Here is an 18,219-nt window from a genome sequence, read left to right as displayed (position 1 = left end):
CAGGCTGACACAACTGTCCACAGAAGGGTTGAAATGCGGGCCAGTTGGTACATTGTAATTTGAAAATAACCAGTCACAAAAGACAAGGGACAAGAGAAGGAGCGTTCACACCACAACGACTGGACTATCAACACAAAAGACAAGGGACAAGTGTTCACACCACTACGTCTGGACTATCAACCAGTTGATAGTCCAGTAGTTGTGGTGAGAACACTCTTTCTCTTGTCCCTTGCCTTTTGTGAATGGTTATTATCAACTTTCAACTGTCTAGAAGAACGTCCGCAGCCGACCTTGAACGCCTATGGGGCACCTTGCCAGGTCCTCAAAGTTAGGCTTGAATTTATTTTACCTTCCCGCGCAGTGGGCCGTTGTGCTGCAGCCAACACCTCACCACATAGCGTCTCCCACGCGCAACAACTGTCCGACGAGTGCGTTAAGGCCGGAATAGACAGCTCCTCCCAAACCAACACTTGAGTCAGCCGCTATTTTTTATGACTGTCCACCGCTTCGCTGGAGTTACAAAAATCATGTCGACTTAGTGTCCATTAATGACGTCACGGATGAAACGCAAGGAATGCATGCGGGAGCAAACTTCGTTGCCAAATACCCACGTTCCGCAGCCTTGCAGCAGCAGCAACGCCGAGCATAACAGTAAGCTTCAGCATCCGGTGCCGTTGAAGCCATGGCTCCTTTCTTTCCCAGGCGCTCAGCCAGCGCGGCGAGAGCCTCGCGAATGCACTTGTTGCACAACGACGCAAAAGCTCGCCTTCGCGATCCACTTTTACGCGGGACGCAAATTAGAACCTTGATCCTCGCCGCCACAGGGGTGGCCCGGTAAGTGTAACCTAAGTACGTACAGCGGTTTTCACCCTCTGAGCGTCGGCAAGGAGACCCTGACCTGGTGGTTCCCTGAGCCAGATCACTCTGCAGGCGAGATGCGACCAGCGTATACCTGTCGCTTACGAGGCATAGTCTCATCAATCAACAGCAGCCTTGTAATCACACACACACACACCCACAGCCATCGGCGGACGAAATTCAGCGTGAGCCTACTTACGAGCCATCGCGAGGCGTATCAAGTGGTTGATGCGCGGTGATTCATCTCTTATTTATGCGCGCGCATGCTTCTTTAGAGAGCGCGCGCTGCGTGCGCGACGATGTAACAATGAGAGCACACGGGTACATACACGCCGAGTCCATTGTTTTAGGGATCGTCTTTCTGGAGCCTGATCATCTCTGGAGACGAAGCACGCAGGGGAGCGGTCTTGTCTTCCCCACTAGGCTCGCGTATCGCGTATAGTTATCGAGACCCGCGAGTGTGAGGGCTGTTATTTGAGAAAGCGGCCCGATGTGTGACATCGCGGTGGTTTCGTTTTCGGACGGCCGTAGACGCGCAACACGCGATGCTTACACGCCTCGGAAAAGTGTTTGCTGGGGCCTAATTTTATTCGGTTCGTCGCCCGCTCGCTGGCCGACATACATCCACGGCGCAGATTCGGGTTCGGTCGTTATGGCGCCTAATTCGATAAAAGGTGTGGGTGGGCGTGAGGGACCACCATGAACAAACCCGTGGTGGGTACGACGTTTCTCTAGGGAGCTATGCAGAAGCGCATCTCGGGACGGGTGAAATAACAGGTTGTGGTTTTGTGGACCGACTCGGCACCGTGAGAGTTGTGATCAGCGCGGCAGGAAAAGGGCTGCGTATTTATTTCGGCTACTCTTTCAGCCCAACGGTTATTTATGCTACCCCTGCTGTAGGCGATATTTGAGATACATTAGTGGCCTATGCAGAGTTGCACTTGAGCTGTAACGATGTCGATCGAGTCACATTAAAACGAACATAAGAAAATTTCCAGCCGCTGGACATAAAACGACCGTCTCCGAGGAAAAAAAAAATTCCGGTTTCGACTAACATTAGGAATCAGAAAGACAGCAGTGTGGGTAAGGAACGTCGAGTTTTTAATGATCCTGGATGGAGTCAAGGATACAGGGAACTGACTTGGCCAGAACATGTGGTGTGAGGAAGTAACTGATAGCCTAATAGAATGGTTTTCGTTAAAAAGAAAAAGAAAAAAGTCGTTGGGGGCAGCCGGAGACGGGGGAGGGGGAGGGGGAAGAGATTGGCGGTGGTATGTGGGGTTTAGCGGCCCAGAGCTGCACAGAGTCTACATGAACGCCACAGTGGAGTTCTCCTGATTGATTTAGACCACCTAGGCTTTGCGCGTAGATCGCAGAGCACAAGGGCATTTTTGCGTTTTACCTCAAACGAAATGTGGCCGTCGCGACTGGGATTTGACCCCGCGGCCCTGGTATCAGCAGCCGAAAGTGGAGATGTGGAGATGTGGTGTGAGGAAGTAACTGATAGCCTAATAGAATGGTTTTCGTTAAAAAGAAAAAGAAAAAAGTCGTTGGGGGCAGCCGGAGACGGGGGAGGGGGAGGGGGAAGAGATTGGCGGTGGTATGTGGGGTTTAGCGGCCCAGAGCTGCACAGAGTCTACATGAACGCCACAGTGGAGTTCTCCTGATTGATTTAGACCACCTAGGCTTTGCGCGTAGATCGCAGAGCACAAGGGCATTTTTGCGTTTTACCTCAAACGAAATGTGGCCGTCGCGACTGGGATTTGACCCCGCGGCCCTGGTATCAGCAGCCGAAAGTGGAGATGTGGTTGGGAAACTTTCAGAGCTAGGGATGCCTAAATAAAGCTCAGTGGAAAACTGAGTGGGATTTTTCCTGCAGTGGACGCAGCCTCGGCGATGGCAATGATTTGCTAATGTAGGGTACGAGGGTTATGATCATGGTACATTAATCTAGAGTACAGCTGACCGAGCATGTACCACTAGGATTTTAGAAAGTGGAAACCTGGAGTCGATGACATCACAGAAACTATAGGAGTCGGTGATCAAACGTGGCATCGTCGGAATATTGCATTTCCACTGCTTAAGACATTGGTTGGCTGGTAATAACTTTATTAGACCCACTTAAGTGGATCAGGTGAGGGTTTTCTGGGGCATGGCAGCGTTTACGCGCTTGAAGCAGGCCTGGAAGTGGACTCTGGACTTGTGACCCAGAGAAGTGCTCTACAGTCGGATACAACTTAAGTCTGCAGTAAAGCTCCGCTCACATTCAGGACCGCCGCACAGATTTCCTCCACGACAAAAAAAAGTAGCCCGTTGTTAAATCTTTCCATGTTATCTAAACAAAGAACTAATCACAAGAAGAAAAATTTATACGAGCTAGAACTTTGATACCTAGATTGTTTATAATAGTAAAACGTTAAGAAGTTGATTTATTTTACTATTACGATTGGCCAGCGGAGTAATACAATACGCCGCGGACCGCGGTCCTGTGTTAGCAACTGCTGTTTTTTAAGTTGTATCCTACTATAGTCTTCGTTACCTTATTTTTTCCCCGCGCACTTCACTGTGTCTTGGAGAACATCACACTTGGCGAAGCTATAAATCGAAAAACATCAAAGAATTCTAGTTTCGCAGGCACTGCCCACCTTTCGCGGAGGACGTAAACCGAACCACGTGCTTGCATTCATATTCAAGAAAAGAATTTAATTATAACAGCCAATGCAAATCAATAGACATTCATCTCTCAACATTCTTCAACCACTCGTCGGCGTTAATTAATTGTCGAGTGCAGTATTAGCAAAGGGTAAAGTTCGCGTTAATAGACAGCAAGCTGCAAGGCAACAGGTTCAAGAATAGCGGCCACCTCGACAAACCGGACCACAAACCTGCTTCGTACCACTCACTCTGCATTACCTTGTCCATACAGCCCTGCAATGAAACTCAGCACGAACCGGCCCCAATTAAGCCATCTTAGAAGCAACGGAGAGGCTAACAATACGCCCTGCCATAGAGCATAACATACGTCGTTGCACCGCACTGCCAAAAAAGCGCGCAGTGCCGATAAGCATATGCTGGGCAGGTTTCGACGGGGCAGACACACAATGGGACCGTAACACGCATGAGCGCAGTGCGTGTACTAAACGCATTCACCAACATTCGAGCCAACAACCTATTAGCCTAAGAGCGCCACCCACGCACATTCCAAGTGCGCCAAACCAGACGCCGAGTGGCCCACATCCACGCAACTGAACACTTTGAAACGTCGGCGAGCTCACCTCTCCACACCCTCGCGCCTGCGCCGCGCACGTGCGCGCGAACAAACACGAGCGTCGACGACGAAAACGATTTTCATACAAGCGGCGTCGTGACCTTTACGTTCGCGCTCGGTTTCGCTGCGGACGCCGCAAGCCGTTTGTTTGCGCGCGCACACCATTCATCAGCGGCCGAGTGAGCGCCAGGCCGCGTGCCGCGAATGCGGCACAAAACGCGTAGCCAAGAAACAACTGAACGAAAGCGGCGAAGCCGGCTTAGGCTTAGTTTCTTCGTCTTCCGCTGTCTAGCGCCGGCGTGGACCGGCAGGCGAGCGAGAGGAAGCAAAGGAAAGAGGAGGAGGAGGGTTGGACATCCTCCGGCCACCGCCACTCCACCACAAGACGGCGCTGCGCGGCTTCCTAATTCAATGCGTCTTTGTCTTGGAGCGACCGCGGCCTTTGACCCTGACGCTGTTCGCGGGGCGTGCGCGGCGCAAGAAGACATGCCCGGCGATGCGAGAGCGTTTTAACACTGTCTGGCACGCGTCGGCCGCTTTGCCGGCCGGTCTCGACGGCCGCCAACTCGAGCGGCGCTCCGGCCGAACGCCAGTGTCGATAGAAGCCTTTCGAGACAATGAATCACCGCCGCCGGCGGTCCGTCTGCCGGGGCCGGCTCGAAGCGTGCGGACTCGTCCTCCGCTTTCGTTTTCGCGTTTCCAGCGGAGTTGAGGCGCTGCTCGGAAAGTGGTTGCATGCCTGTTTCTTCGCCAATGTTGCGTGCTTTTTGTTCTTCGTTAACTTTCATATGTGTGTCCTGCGCTAGTTTGATCTTGCATCCTCTTCTCAGTCTGAGTTGTTCTCTCTGCGGGCTTTTCTTTCTTGGTAAGGCGCTAGCGGCCTCGAGATTGGGCTTCGTTGGCCTCCGCTGTTTGTTGGAACGAGGACTGAAATAAGAAAGGCCTACTTGGCAGATGCCTTTTCTCGAAAGGGCGATAGCTTCCCGATTTAGAACGAGCCTTCCGCATTCGGGTGGAGGTCGCATAGGCTTCGCAACCTTAGACTTGAGCGAAAAACGGGGTGACGAATGGTGCGCAAAGTGAACGTCAAGGTATCTCTGCTTTTGATCGCCCTCAAAAGGCTTCCGACTTCGGCGAGGACGTCATTCATTCCGAATATAAGTGATTAGACCATTTTTTTCTTGAATACAGTGGAGAGAGATAGCCACAAAAAGAATGCAAGGAAGGAGAGAGAACATGCCTTTTGTCGCGTGTGCCAACATGAAAATTCGGCAAGGTGCACGCACCGTTGCTCTGCTGATTCGAACTTCCCGTAAGGTGCCCTCAAACATTGTAAATATTATAGGAGGTGAAAAGGCATTAGGAGTATAGTTCTCAGCTGCGCTTCGGACCACCCAGAATGTAGTCGTTCAAGTCCTGCTAGGCCTTAGTAATTGTGCACTGCCTCTCGGTCGGTAAGGGTCCAACTGTGATCAACTACAGCCTCATAGCAAACTACTGAAGTTCATTGCTCGCAGGCTACAAAACCACCTGATCATGCACACCGTTAGGTATCTTTAGCGGCATCCTGTGCATACTATGAGAGATTCGTGATGATGTAAAACAGACGTTGCCTTTATCTCTACATGTCTTTAAGCTCGTCGGTCTGCTTAATGGCTTACAAGCACTGCAAGCGCAGACGCCTTAGCCCTACCTAATAAGAGACTTTCGCTACCAGGGCATACTTCCCTCTACAGCTGACACACAGGTGTAGCTTGGAAATGATGGAAGCCGCAGAAGATCGGATAAACGTCTTTTCCACCCCGCTCGCTACTTATTGAAAAATGTTACATGGTGCCCGTTCTCACAAATGTGCAGCGCTTCTTGCAGAACGAAGTGAGTAGCTTAAGGTTAAGCAGAGCTGCACTGGCGAAAGCGTTTCCCGTCTCCGGTACAAGCGCTGCCGAAGGATGGACGGTGCCACGAGCTCCGTGTCCGTTACTGCGTTTCCTAGAGTACGTTGGCGGCTCTAGCCCGTCGTGTCGAACGCGGTTGCCTTTCACGTGGTACATGGTCAGGCAGGGAAAATCCCAGTAAAAATCCAGCTAGGCGAAATGTGAGTTGCTAAACGTGAAGAGAAAAGCTGTTCTTGCTATGGGTAAAATGGGCTGGCGGGGTTCTTTGCTGGGGATGGGGATATGGGGTGGCAACTGTGGCAACCTCTGGATCACAGTCTTCGTACAGTGTAAGGAACCATAGATGGCGGGATGGCATGCCGCATGGAGAAGCCCTTGCGCAGGCAACCTTTTGAAGGTGCCGTGGTGATAGACGGTGTTGCCGTGCTTCCCGAATAGTTAGCATAGACAAGCGAGCCAGCTGGTGACTCGATGCGGAAGGCATTTGGAACCGCGCAAAGGAACGCGGAAGCGTGAAAACACAGGCAGCAGTAAGCACACCTCTTTTTTTTAAGCGAAATTTATTGCCCCAGGGCATCAATGATGGATGAAGGTGTGATGAATGATACAGTAGAGATTAAATGAATGGAAAAAGGACACCTCTTCCCCTAGCTTTTCTTGGCGTCGTCCATATTTCCTCACGTGGTTACCAACTTGCTTTCAAAATTCGAACCGCGTCAGCTTGCAACGTCACCACAAAGACCGTGCAATACAACTGTCACTTTTGATCACCTGGGGGCACTTGAAGTCTTCGATATTTTTCCTCTTTTCTTTCTTCAGTAACCGTCCTGTGACGGAGGTTAGAAGCAGAGAACAACGAAGTGCACGTTCCCAGTGCTCGCGTACGTGTCTCCGCCATTTCAGCGGGCAGCAAAGCAAGGGCGTAAGTGACCCGCAGCGACCATGGAGAACACCCCTCTGCTGTCCTCCATCGAGAACGCGTCGCGGCCACCAGTGGCCTTCGTTCCCCCTGCGCCTGAGAAGAGCATCCGGAGACGTGTCGTGTCCTGCACCAACGACCTCCGCCGGTTCGCCGGAAGGTGAGGTTGTGTTTCGCTTCTGGCGTGGATGTCAGGGGGGGAAGACGAGGAGAAGAATACTACCCGAGTTTAGATGCACCCACGGCGCGTTTAGATGCACCCATGTGGTTTAGATGCACCCATGGCGCCGAGTTTAGATGCACCCATGTGGAAGCCGCAGCCCATCTGATTCAGCAGCCCCGTACAGGCGTAACTGAGTCCAGACCTACACTAGCTACATACGAAGCCACCGGATTCGCTTCGCGACCGTATAGTGTAACTTGCTGTGCGCCGCCAGCGTTCCTGATCTCTTGAAAGCGAGAGGAACTCGAATCTTCACTCAGCCTAAGCTTAGGACATTTACGGGTGCTATACACAAGCACCAATGCACGATTTAGGAGCAAACCGCTTTCAACGGAAGACGAATTAATATACACAATGACGCCATTTTCACTCGGAGACGGAAGCTCAGAAAGCTTTCGTCGTAAAAAAATTGTTGAAGACCTTGGCGCCTGTCGCACGCAATGAAGCTGCTATAGCAGCGATGCTGTATACCCAAGCATCTGTCGTGCTGAGCATGGTGCTACACTCTGAACACGAAAGGAGTAAAAAAAGGGAGTAAGCTGTCCTCTAGCGCACACCCTTATTTACTCCTTTCTTTACTCCCATATAGGCGTATTCGGGTTTACGGCGTGAACTGTATCAGAAAACGGCTGCAAGGCGCGCTATCCAATGGCTGCGCACGGTTTCCTGCGTAATAATTGCGCCACACTTTGCTTGATAGGGAAGTACATCCTTTATCGGACGACTGCCCTGTCAAAATATCCTGTAGTGTTCGGGATTTTTCACCACGTGTACACCTGGCATAATACATTTATACCCAAGCTTCTGGCTCATTGTGTTTGCGTGGAGAGCAATGAGAGGTATATACACTCCTTACCTACGCATACATACCGCATGCGCATTTCGCCACCGTGTCAAAATGGGGTTGTCATTCTGGGAACTCTTTCTTTCGTCTTCTTTCTTCTTTTTACTCACATGTGGATTTTAGATTCTGGTACCACGCCGAAATTTCTCATTTTGTTGCTTCATTTTTTCAGGCTCACAGCAGTGGTTGTTGTTCTGGCAATTACTGCGTACTTAACCTTCAGCAGTACATCTCAGACAGGTAAGCCGCAAATAAACGTTATCGCCCTTAACAAACCTGCTACTTGACCTACGTGGTAGAGCCAGTCAAAAAATCCGCGGTGGTACACTTAGGTTCGTTACACCCGAGGTCAGCACACAAAAGTTCGTCATATCCGAGATGGCATATCTATGTTCATTACATCATAGGTAGTTCGTTATAGCAGATGTTAAAATACCAAAGTTCATTACATCTGAGGTGGCATTACTTAGTATCGAACCGCAGCTGTGGCCTAGTCGTTTGAGCATCCACCTCGCATGCGGGAGGTGTGGGGTTCGATCCCCAGTGCCGCCGGGTATACCCACCGGTCGTACAATGGGGACAAGCTTTCCTCTGACCTAGTGCTCGGCTTCTTTAGGGTGAAATGCTTGGGAAATGGGTCTTCGACGCCACCTTGAGCAGATCCAGACACCTTTTGGCGTGGTTCTCTTTCGTACAGATGCCCTTGCATCATAAAAATTAACTATCATAATCATTACTTAGGTTCGTTGTGTCCGAGGTTAACACACCAAAGGTCGCTATACTCGAGGTGGCATACTAATTAAGTTCGTTATGTCCGAGTTAAACACACGCGCCAAGCGTGACAGCGGTTGCCATTCGTGCTGTCACAGACGCTTCTAATCTAACGCATTAAAGAATCGAACGATTGTAAGCCCTGGATTTCAAGACTACAACACCCGCGGTCTCACTGAGTAACACTTTTTCTGTGTTACTCTCAACTGATTTTTCGGAGTGCACCGGCCTGCGAATCGCTGACAAACTCTTTTGGGAAGTCGTCCTTCCCTCACGTCTCTTGCCAGGGAGCCGCGAGTCTCCAGCCCGGCATGCTCGTCCTGTGAGCCCGCGCATCTTCTTCGTGCACGCGGGACTCGAACCCAAAGTGAGCGCCCGCTTCTCGTGCGCCGTCGAGTCGGCGGCCGCGCACCACCCGCACTCGACCGTGCACGTGCTCGCCGCCACGGGCAACCCGCTCGGTGGCGGCGTCAACTCCTCCTGGCCGGACGGGCCCTTCGTCAGGATGCTCAGCTCCTTGCCGAATGTCGTCTTCGGCAGCGTGCAGGTGAGCCATGGGCGACCGTCGAAGGACGACTCCGTAGTACTCCTGGTCGTTTGACGGCACCAGCTGTTGAAGGCTTTTTTTTTTTTGCGCGGATATCGCGTTGTTGGCAGGAATGACAACATCGTTCCGTCACTGTCCCAACCCCTGAGGCATCATCGTCACTGTCTGCATTAAATGATGCCATCACATCGCAAGGACATATGACCCATTATTTACATTAGTGGGTCATGGGAGTCATTAATCAGCTGAAACATTGAACATTTTTTTTTCGATCACTTTCGTGGCCCTATATACCAATTTCTATCGATCGTCTATACTTTTGTGAGCCTCATCATTGTCACCATGTGAATATTTATGCTGAAGTCATTGTCACTGTTTTTAGAACTGACCCCATATGCTCGGGTTTTAGCATACTTTTAGTATCTCTTTCTTTCTACATGTTTTCAAACTTAAGCTAGCGCTCTTCGGCTTTTTTAGTCTCTCTTAATTTCTGCATACTTTGTTAAATACCTAAGCTAGTGCTCTTAGGCTTTAGTTGCCCTCGCTCCATGAAAATCGATCCTCACTCATCGCAAAAACTTTTCGTAGGCGTGCGATTAGGTTCCAACAGCTTAACAGTCTGTCCGGAGAATTGATTGGCCGGAGGTCCACGAAAGTGGTACATCCGATGCCGACTACAGTGTCTTTCTTAAAAACCAGCTGTCGCATGTATAACGACCACCTTCCGTATAAATTAATTGGGATAAGTAGAAAGGCAAGAAAACCATGGCTTTCCAATGAAGTATTGCCAAGTAATAAAATCATAAAATCAATTTATTGAAGAAATTCATCAAATCAAAGGAGACGAGCGAGTTTAAGCAAAGACATACAGAAATAAATTAAACGCTACCCTCAAGAAAGCGAAGCACTAGTACTGTAATAATCTCTCAGAGCACGCTCTGAAGAGTGATCCGGATGCGCCATGGAAAAAATATAAACAAAGTTTTCCGTCCTGATGAAGAGATAGTTTAACTAAAAGAAATTACGCTCGGATATAAACAGCTTCATGGTACGTCACTAGCCAGTGCCTTCAATGATTACCTGAAAAATGCAGCAAGCACGATCCCTACAACCAGTATGCCAGGTCCCGTCACCTACGTTAAAAAGCATGATATTTACAAGCGGACAAAAGCACGCGTTTGGTAACTGTCGACCTATATCGATATTATCCGACTTTTCAAATGCCTCGGAGAAAATTCTTAACTCTAGGTTATCTTTCTATGTAGAACGTTTTAACCTGCTGACAGACTGCCAACACAGATTTCAAAGAAAAGGTTCACAGAGACAGCACTGCCCTCCCAAAAGGGGATTATAATTAATGATTTTCATCATCATCATCATTACCATAATTTATTGACCCTTAAAGACCCCCTGGGTGGCGGGGCATTACATAAGGGGGGAGAGGGGCGTTACATCACTACAATACGATAGGTCACACTAGGTAGCATACATGTATACGGCTCACCGGGGTTCGAACCCCGGTGCCGCACAATTTTCCACCGGGTTTAAGAAAAAAAAACTCCGCGTGTGAATGGACTTGCATAACCAGGCCTGGGGTGCGGCCTGATCTCGGTGACCAGAACTGACAACGCACACCCTGACCAGAACAGGATTTCGCCACCGTGATGTAGTACTTGGCCCCAACCATCTATGAACAAACCAGTTAACCGTCCGTACCCAGCGGCTGCGGAGCAGCTGATCAAGAGGTGTTCAAACCTGTGACGCAGCGGAGGGTGCTAAGAATCTCTGGCTCCGGGCAGGCCGTCATTGGAATTTGAACCTGGCAACGTTTGCAAATACAGGGTTAATTAAAGAGACATGTGAGAGGCCTTTGCCCTGCAGTTTATGTAGTCAGGCTGATGATGATGATGAGTAAACATGTTTTTTCTAAGGCTTTCGACTAAGTAGATTCGTCATTATCAGTGGTGTTTCCTTTCATTTAATAAGGACAGACCTAGCAACCCGCAAACAATTTGTGAAAATTATTCATCGTCCTGTCTACAATCAGTTAATACCGGGGCGTCTTAAGGCCATCTATTAGGCTCCTTGTTCCTTTTATTTGTGAACGATATTCAACACTGTGCACCTCTTGTGCCTGTGCACCACTGTGCTGACGATACTACACTTCTTTTTCCCGCTACAACATCTAATGAAGTTGAGATAACAGCCAGTCGTATATCACAGCTTCCCAGGTGGGCTATTAAGAGCGAACTTAAAGTAAGCACAACCAAAACTACATGTATGCTTTCTGTCCAAAAAATACACCCGTTTCACACGATCTAAAAATTCACATATCTGGCGAATTAATTGGCGTAGTTAACAGCCCAAAATACTGGGAGTAATCTTTACAAAGCATCTATCTTGGACTGAGCATGTCGACTATATATTCAACGTAAATGTAGGAAAACAGAGGGAGTACTTCGTAAACATCGTGGTGGTTAACCTTGACATGCTTCTCACCTTACAAAATTATGCCCTGAGAGTAACTGCTGACTTTCCTCATTTTAGCCATACAGAGTTCATATGTAATCGACCTAACACTTTTCTAGTAAGCATGCCTTTATACATTTCGCTTTTGATCTCGTACCAAGTCGCCCGTAAACGTTCTAACAACTGCTTATTTCAGATGGCCGGTTTAGTCAAAAATACAAACTTTTTTAACAAGCGCTTACCCGAAACGTGGCATGTAACTTATCCAACGTACGAACTACGGCCTGACACCGACAAGTACACATTACCATCGTTACTAAATAAATTAGAGCAGAAAGGCCTCATGTATGATTGATTATCATTCGATGCTGCATTCATCATACTGTCCGTTTTGTTAGCATTCCCTATGCCAGTGTTCTCTGAAACCCCGTTTTATTGCTTTATTGCTTGTTTTTCATAGCCTGCTAATTTGTTCCTGTTGTGTACATTGTTCAATGTTAGTTCAAACTAACGTGTTCTCTGAAACCCCGTTTTATTGCTTTATTGCTTGTTTTTCATAGCCTGCTAATTTGTTCCTGTTGTGTACATTGTTCAATGTTAGTTCAAACTAACATTACAAACGCATGCGTCTTCTTTTTTATGTATGTAACAGTATTATTTCACGCGACGTGTGTTCCCGGCATTTATAATTTTGGCTATGTTTGATACTGAAGCTTTTATTATTTATTTGTTGACCTTCTTATGTTGTATCTTGTATGTAACACATACTATAGTGTAATTGACGCCCGCTGACAACTACCACCCTTTTGGAGCTAGGGCCTCGTCAAGCTGGTACTCGCACAGCTTTCTGCCCTGTAGCCACGATCTTCCTTGTAAAGAAATAAAGAAATAAACTTCAAACCACACCACCATTTTTTTAAGGCTCTTTCTTCCACATCACTTCCACACACATACAGTTGGCAATGAAGCAAGTTTCTCTGAAGTGCTGTAGTGGGCGTGCTGTAGTGGCGCCAGTGTCGTTTCTTGACACAGGCTTCGGAGGAGTTCCGCGACACGCCCCTGGAGTCTTGGTACTCGTCGGCAGCGATTAACCGGAGCGTGTTCTACGAGAAGCACCTGTCCGGCGCCCTGCGGCTGGCCGTGCTTTTCAAGAGGGGCGGCGTGTTCCTGGACGAGGACACGGTGACCATGAAGCCCCTCTCGGAGTTCCGGACATGCGTCTCGCAGAAGCTGCTGGTGAGCCTCCTTACGGGCGATGTCGGCTCCACTGATACCGTACGCGAGGGACGACGTGACTGAACTTACACTCCAGAGCGCTTTTCCGAATCTTGTGATATAGAACACCTAGAAGCGAACCATTTACGCAGATATCTGGTGGGCGTACCATCTCCTTCTGAGGCAGGGCTTGCTAACCACCGTTGCGTTCTAGGACACAGGTGCTAACTGGTACTGATGTGTTAAGTCCAACGGTAGCATTCGGCAGGTAGCTTCTATGTTCCGGTCAGAGACCAATACGTGCTCGGGTTCACCAGCTGGCGATAACCATTAGCACTGCCGTCATCGGAATTGTGCCACGCTGATTGCCCGTTGGAGCCTGATCTACAGTGAGCAGAATCGGGGACGTCCAAAGGCCTGCAGTCGTGGTGGAAGGGGACGGTCAAGGCAGGAGATCCCCTCGATGCGCATTAGGGTGGGGGCGAATTTCGTCCCATAATGTTCCCTGCTTCCCAGCTGATGTCAACCGGAAGGCACTTCCATGAATTCTGCCAACCCTTCGTTCTTCTCTTGAAAAGACGTGTGCACGCCTATGGCTCTTATCGCTTGTGCGAAGTTTGGAAACCAGCAGTGGAGTGGAGTGGTCATGTAGACCACTTCATGGATATTGATTTCCCGAGAACTGTAATATGCGCTCCTTCCTATACGCCCCTCGCTGTAGAATCGCGTAGTGTATCATGATAGCCTCCCACCTCCTGTCTCTACACGACGCGTTTACTTTCACCTGACCGCAAACCCATGACGAGTTCCGTAATCAACGCATCAGCAACGTTTGATTGTTTGTTTGTTTGTTTGATTGGTTGATTGATTGATTGATTGAAAGAGCTTTATTTCTCGACAAAGCGAGGGGAGACTGGAACCATAGGCACAGAGACCCTGACAAAGTTCCCAGCCCACTTCGGTCCACAGCAACAGTAGTGGCGATAGCGCGTTCAAATGCATACACATAATAGGCACATCTCGAACAAGATTGGTTTTTGGGGAAAGGAAACGGCGCAGTATCTGTCTCACATATCGGCGGACACCTGAACCGCGCCGTAAGAGAAGGGATAAAGGATGGAGTGAAAGAAGAAAGGAAGAGGTGCCGTTGTGGTGGGCTTCGGTATAATTTCGACCACCTGGGTATCTCTAACGTGCACTGACAATCGCACATCACACGGGCGCCTTCTGCGTTTCGCCTCCATCGAAACGCAGCCGCCGCGGTCGGGTTCGAACATCAGTAGTCGAGCACCCTAACCACTGAGCCACCGCGGCGGGTCACATCTCGAACAGCAGAATACAATTACAGTATCCCGGCCTCTCCCTCGCAGCGCAAGGGCGACTCGGTGGGCAACAGCTTCCTCTTCTTCGAGGCGGGCCACGCATTCCTGCGGGACGTGATGGAGCGCGCCGCCAGCGACTACGACCCGGCGCGCAGTTCCTGCATGGGGCCCGATCTGCTGCGGGACGTGCTCCTCGAGCGCTGCGGCGTTGACAGCGTGGCGCCCCTGGCGAGCAGCGGCCGCCGCTGCAAGGAAGTGCTCGTGTTGCCCGCGCACGTGCTCATGCCGGTGCCCTGGACCGCCTGGAAGCAGCTGTTCGACGCCTGCCGCGACAGCGATTGGGACACGCTCCGAAGCAGCCACGCCGTGTGCTTCTACCGCGGCGTCAGCTCCGGCCATGCGGCCGCCTGGCACTCCGCCTACTGGCGCGCCGCGAGTGACTTCTGTCCGCGCTCGCTGGACCTCTCGCTCGAGCAGAGCGGCGGGTTCTGACACGGAGGTGGCCGAAGCCGAACGGAATGGCTGGTGTGGTGGACTTTTGGGACGGCGTGAGAAGCCGCACACGTGCTCATTGTTGACCCCTGTTTCTGCGTGTTTTTTTCTTTGTTGTTGCTGCCGATAAAGGCGTTCTGACATCGTTTGTAGGCTCGTGTACACGTGTATTAAACGGCGTCAAATGAAACGCGATCGCGAAAGCACAACAACAACAAAAAGAAGAAGAAATACTAACGCGATCCGTCATCACCGTCGCGGAGCGGTCGTCGTACTTGAAGAATTACGCAAGTATCTGATCACAGGCGTCTGAATGCTTCTCAGCTTGCTGTTCAGATTTCATCTGACGTTGGTAGTATACGCGGCTCTGTGTTTGGCCGTGGCCTATCATGCCGTGCCACATTCGACGTTCTCGTGGCGACAAAGCTTCGTGGCTGCGACGGTGTGCATGATCTCGGTACGACAGAGGCGTGTTTTACGCCGTAAGTCTCTGCAGAGACCGACTCCAGTTACTGCCAGGCAACGCTGCACTGCGACTCACAATGGTAAACGTGTATGCTTCACTTAAATGGAAAAGAACCGTGTCATTGTGTCATGGCGAGTTAACATGAGCCGCGTCTTCATTTTGTTGCATACAGCCGTACACATCAGTAGGAATTCCTCAAAAATAGTACGGCGTCTATGTGGAAAGTTGTGGTTCTCGAGCATCTGCCTCATCCTGAGAGCAGCGATGCCGTATGTTCCTGAGACCAGTCTAATATTGTGAATCTCGAAACGTGGCGAAGTAGTGTAATTAAACGTACTACTTAAGTTCACGTCCTTTGTCAAGCATTCATACCATTCATTCATAAAACTAATCCGCGCAAGACGCGAGCCAGCACACCATTGAAGGCTGTAGACTATTATGAGTGCATATTCTGGTCGTACAGGAAGCAGATAACAATGATAAGTGCAGAGATCCGGGATATTTCGTGCATGGTTGAACTACAGAACTACATCAGCTCGGGAAGAAAGCCGGCTGTGATAATCCGAAAAATTGCATACCATACGAAAAATAGCATGCAAGGGCCATTGTTTAAAGGGTTTCTGAAAGGGACTGTTAATAAATTTGAGGTATCCGGTCGCGGTTGCGGTTGTGGTTGCGGCATCTTTGATCCTCTGTCATCTAGCCCTGTAAATAACCCCCCTGTTACAGTTTCTTGATTTCGTAGAGAGAGCAGGGAAGGTGGAATTCGTAGCAGCATGAAATGAACAACTGGAGAAGGGGAAGCCTCTGAAGACAATGTTTCGAATAGAAGCCCTGCCTTCCTCTGCGTTTCCGCCCTTTCTTGTTAGTGCCTTTTAAATTTCCATTGTCATCCAAGCCTTCTTGTCTGCTATTTTTTCGTCCATTCGATTTATTTTACCACGTAGAGATTCCAATACAAGAATAAGAATGTTATTTTGAAAGAAAAATGATATACTAGAGAAGTGGATGAAAAACGTGTCTGGGTCATTAACCATGTGGTAGTTATGAATTCATTTTAAGACTAAATTATATTAAGCCATTCACTGCAATCATATAGATAATCGCCTATCACCAGGGCGAGGGGTACTGACGACACAGCGAGTATATTTTGTAATAAAGAAAAACACGTACAATAGTCTCGTAAGGTTATGAGCGCAGGATCGAGCTTGTTAGATACCTTGTACCTTGTTTTTGCAGGATAATTTTTTTTTAGCTATTAGCTGCCGTCCGTGTCCCGGGTCTTGTTTTATCATTAATTGTGGGCGCCTGCCATTTTATCGCTGAGTAGCACCTCAGCTACAGCACTCGCACCGAAGACACTTTGAAGAAAGGGTACGAAGAAAGATAGACAGTCTTCTGTGAGGCAACAGATACTAGGCGCTTAGAAAACGTTCTCTGGAGCCAGAAATCTTTTTGCCAATGGTGTCTTCATTTCAATTCCGGTATGAGACGTAGGGTTCTTTAAAATTCCGAGCTTTGACATCAGCGTGTTTTCCTACATCTCCCTGACGTCTGTTTAAGAACAAAAGTTTGCAAGTTGGCAACCCTCCTGCACGCTTCAGCTCGAGCGCCTCCTTGAAGGTTGTTTACCTTCTTTTGCTGTATAAAATTTATGACATCCTACGGCTGCGTATATAACGGGCCAAAGCAAATAATATCGCTGTAAGTTTACGATGCATTTTGAGCCCGATACGGTTCATCGTAACGTGTTCGTCATTCTCGCATTACGAGAGTGGAGCTCATGGCCTTGCCCATGACTGACGTGCGCCAGCCTGTGCCAAAACGAAGTTGGACGCATGGCCTTGGTGGAGGAGTGCCAAGATTAAATCGAATAGCGTTCTCTCGAATCGAACTTATGGCGAAGGAGACGGCATTTGACATGGGTTCCAAAACAAATGAGCTGAATAACATTGATATTGGCTCTATGGGCAACAAGCCGCTGCAAACGTAGCCATTAAATGGCATGTTTCTTTCAGCACTTCTGGAGTAGCATGCCAGGCCGACAACCAGGCAGACCTCTCCCGTTCCATTAAAGTACTCCTCCTCTTTCAGCAGTTGTTAAGAATTGCAAAACATGGTCTTGTAGGCTTGGCGTCCGGATATTTTCTTACAATTTTTGGTTTTTCTAAATCTAATTGAAACAACATTTATCTTGGCTGTAAAATTACCGGAAATGTCTTGGCGTATAGTGTTTAAACAGGTGATCCGCCTTCTTTCTATTACATTCGTTCGTCTCATACAAATGTGCGCTTGCGCCGTGCTTGTGATTTCTCTTGGCAAAGGCTGCATTAATCGCAGTTCGACTGCACGATTACTTTAATTTTTGTGGAAAACACATCAACAAAGCCTTTCGTTCACTTGTTGCAAATACGTGACCGTCGTGCAACTACGTTCGTATTTAACAGTATTGTTTATATGTTCAATTATCGACAGAACCTCCAAAACGGGGAAGGGGGTAGGGGAGGAGTGCAAAGAAGCAACTTGGCTGAGATAAGCGGTTGAGATAAGCAGTTGAGGCTCATAACTTATCGACATCAGGCTAAGAATACATAAGAACACAAGTTTCCGCACAGATTAGATGTGCTATTAGACTCGTTGAACAACCCGCATGCAGCTACCAACAGGCACCCAAATTGCAAACATCTGGCGCTTGTGCGTGTCGATATTCTATGCGGCAAACGTAGGAAACACGAAAAAAACAAACACACACAAAAATATCTGTGTTTCTGAATCCCCCCCCCCCCCCCCCCCGCTTCCGCCGTCCTGTCTTAATGAATACCGTGGCCTGGTCAGTTCTTTTTTTTATTGTTACTTTTCACCCCCTCTCAAAACAAGCTTGGCAGCCACGACGCGTGACCAGACCACGCGGGGCCCACCGGAAGCGTGTT

General features: G+C 49.1%; 2 protein-coding genes across 3 annotated transcripts in view; one reads left to right on the top strand and one right to left on the bottom strand.

Annotated features, from left to right (window-relative positions):
• The window catches only part of f (espin protein forked), a 249,298-nt gene that overhangs the window by 176,802 nt on the left and 54,277 nt on the right, over positions 1-18,219 (bottom strand). The window lies entirely within an intron of this gene.
• LOC144118421 (lactosylceramide 4-alpha-galactosyltransferase-like) lies at positions 6,857-15,095 on the top strand. Of its 2 annotated transcripts, none has more exons than XM_077651363.1 (5): positions 6,857-7,100; positions 8,180-8,247; positions 9,066-9,325; positions 12,827-13,030; positions 14,380-15,095. In XM_077651363.1, the coding sequence occupies exons 1-5, from the start codon at positions 6,964-6,966 to the stop codon at positions 14,821-14,823; spliced, it is 1,113 nt and encodes a 370-aa protein (XP_077507489.1). In that variant the 5' UTR covers positions 6,857-6,963; the 3' UTR covers positions 14,824-15,095. The 2 variants fall into 2 exon arrangements, with proteins under 2 accessions (XP_077507489.1, XP_077507488.1); XM_077651362.1 differs by having other exon boundaries at positions 9,039-9,325.

This window comes from Amblyomma americanum, chromosome 2, assembly GCF_052857255.1.
Source record: "Amblyomma americanum isolate KBUSLIRL-KWMA chromosome 2, ASM5285725v1, whole genome shotgun sequence".
Lineage (NCBI taxonomy): Eukaryota > Metazoa > Arthropoda > Arachnida > Ixodida > Ixodidae > Amblyomma > Amblyomma americanum.
This window is presented reverse-complemented; position numbering and strand designations above follow the sequence as displayed.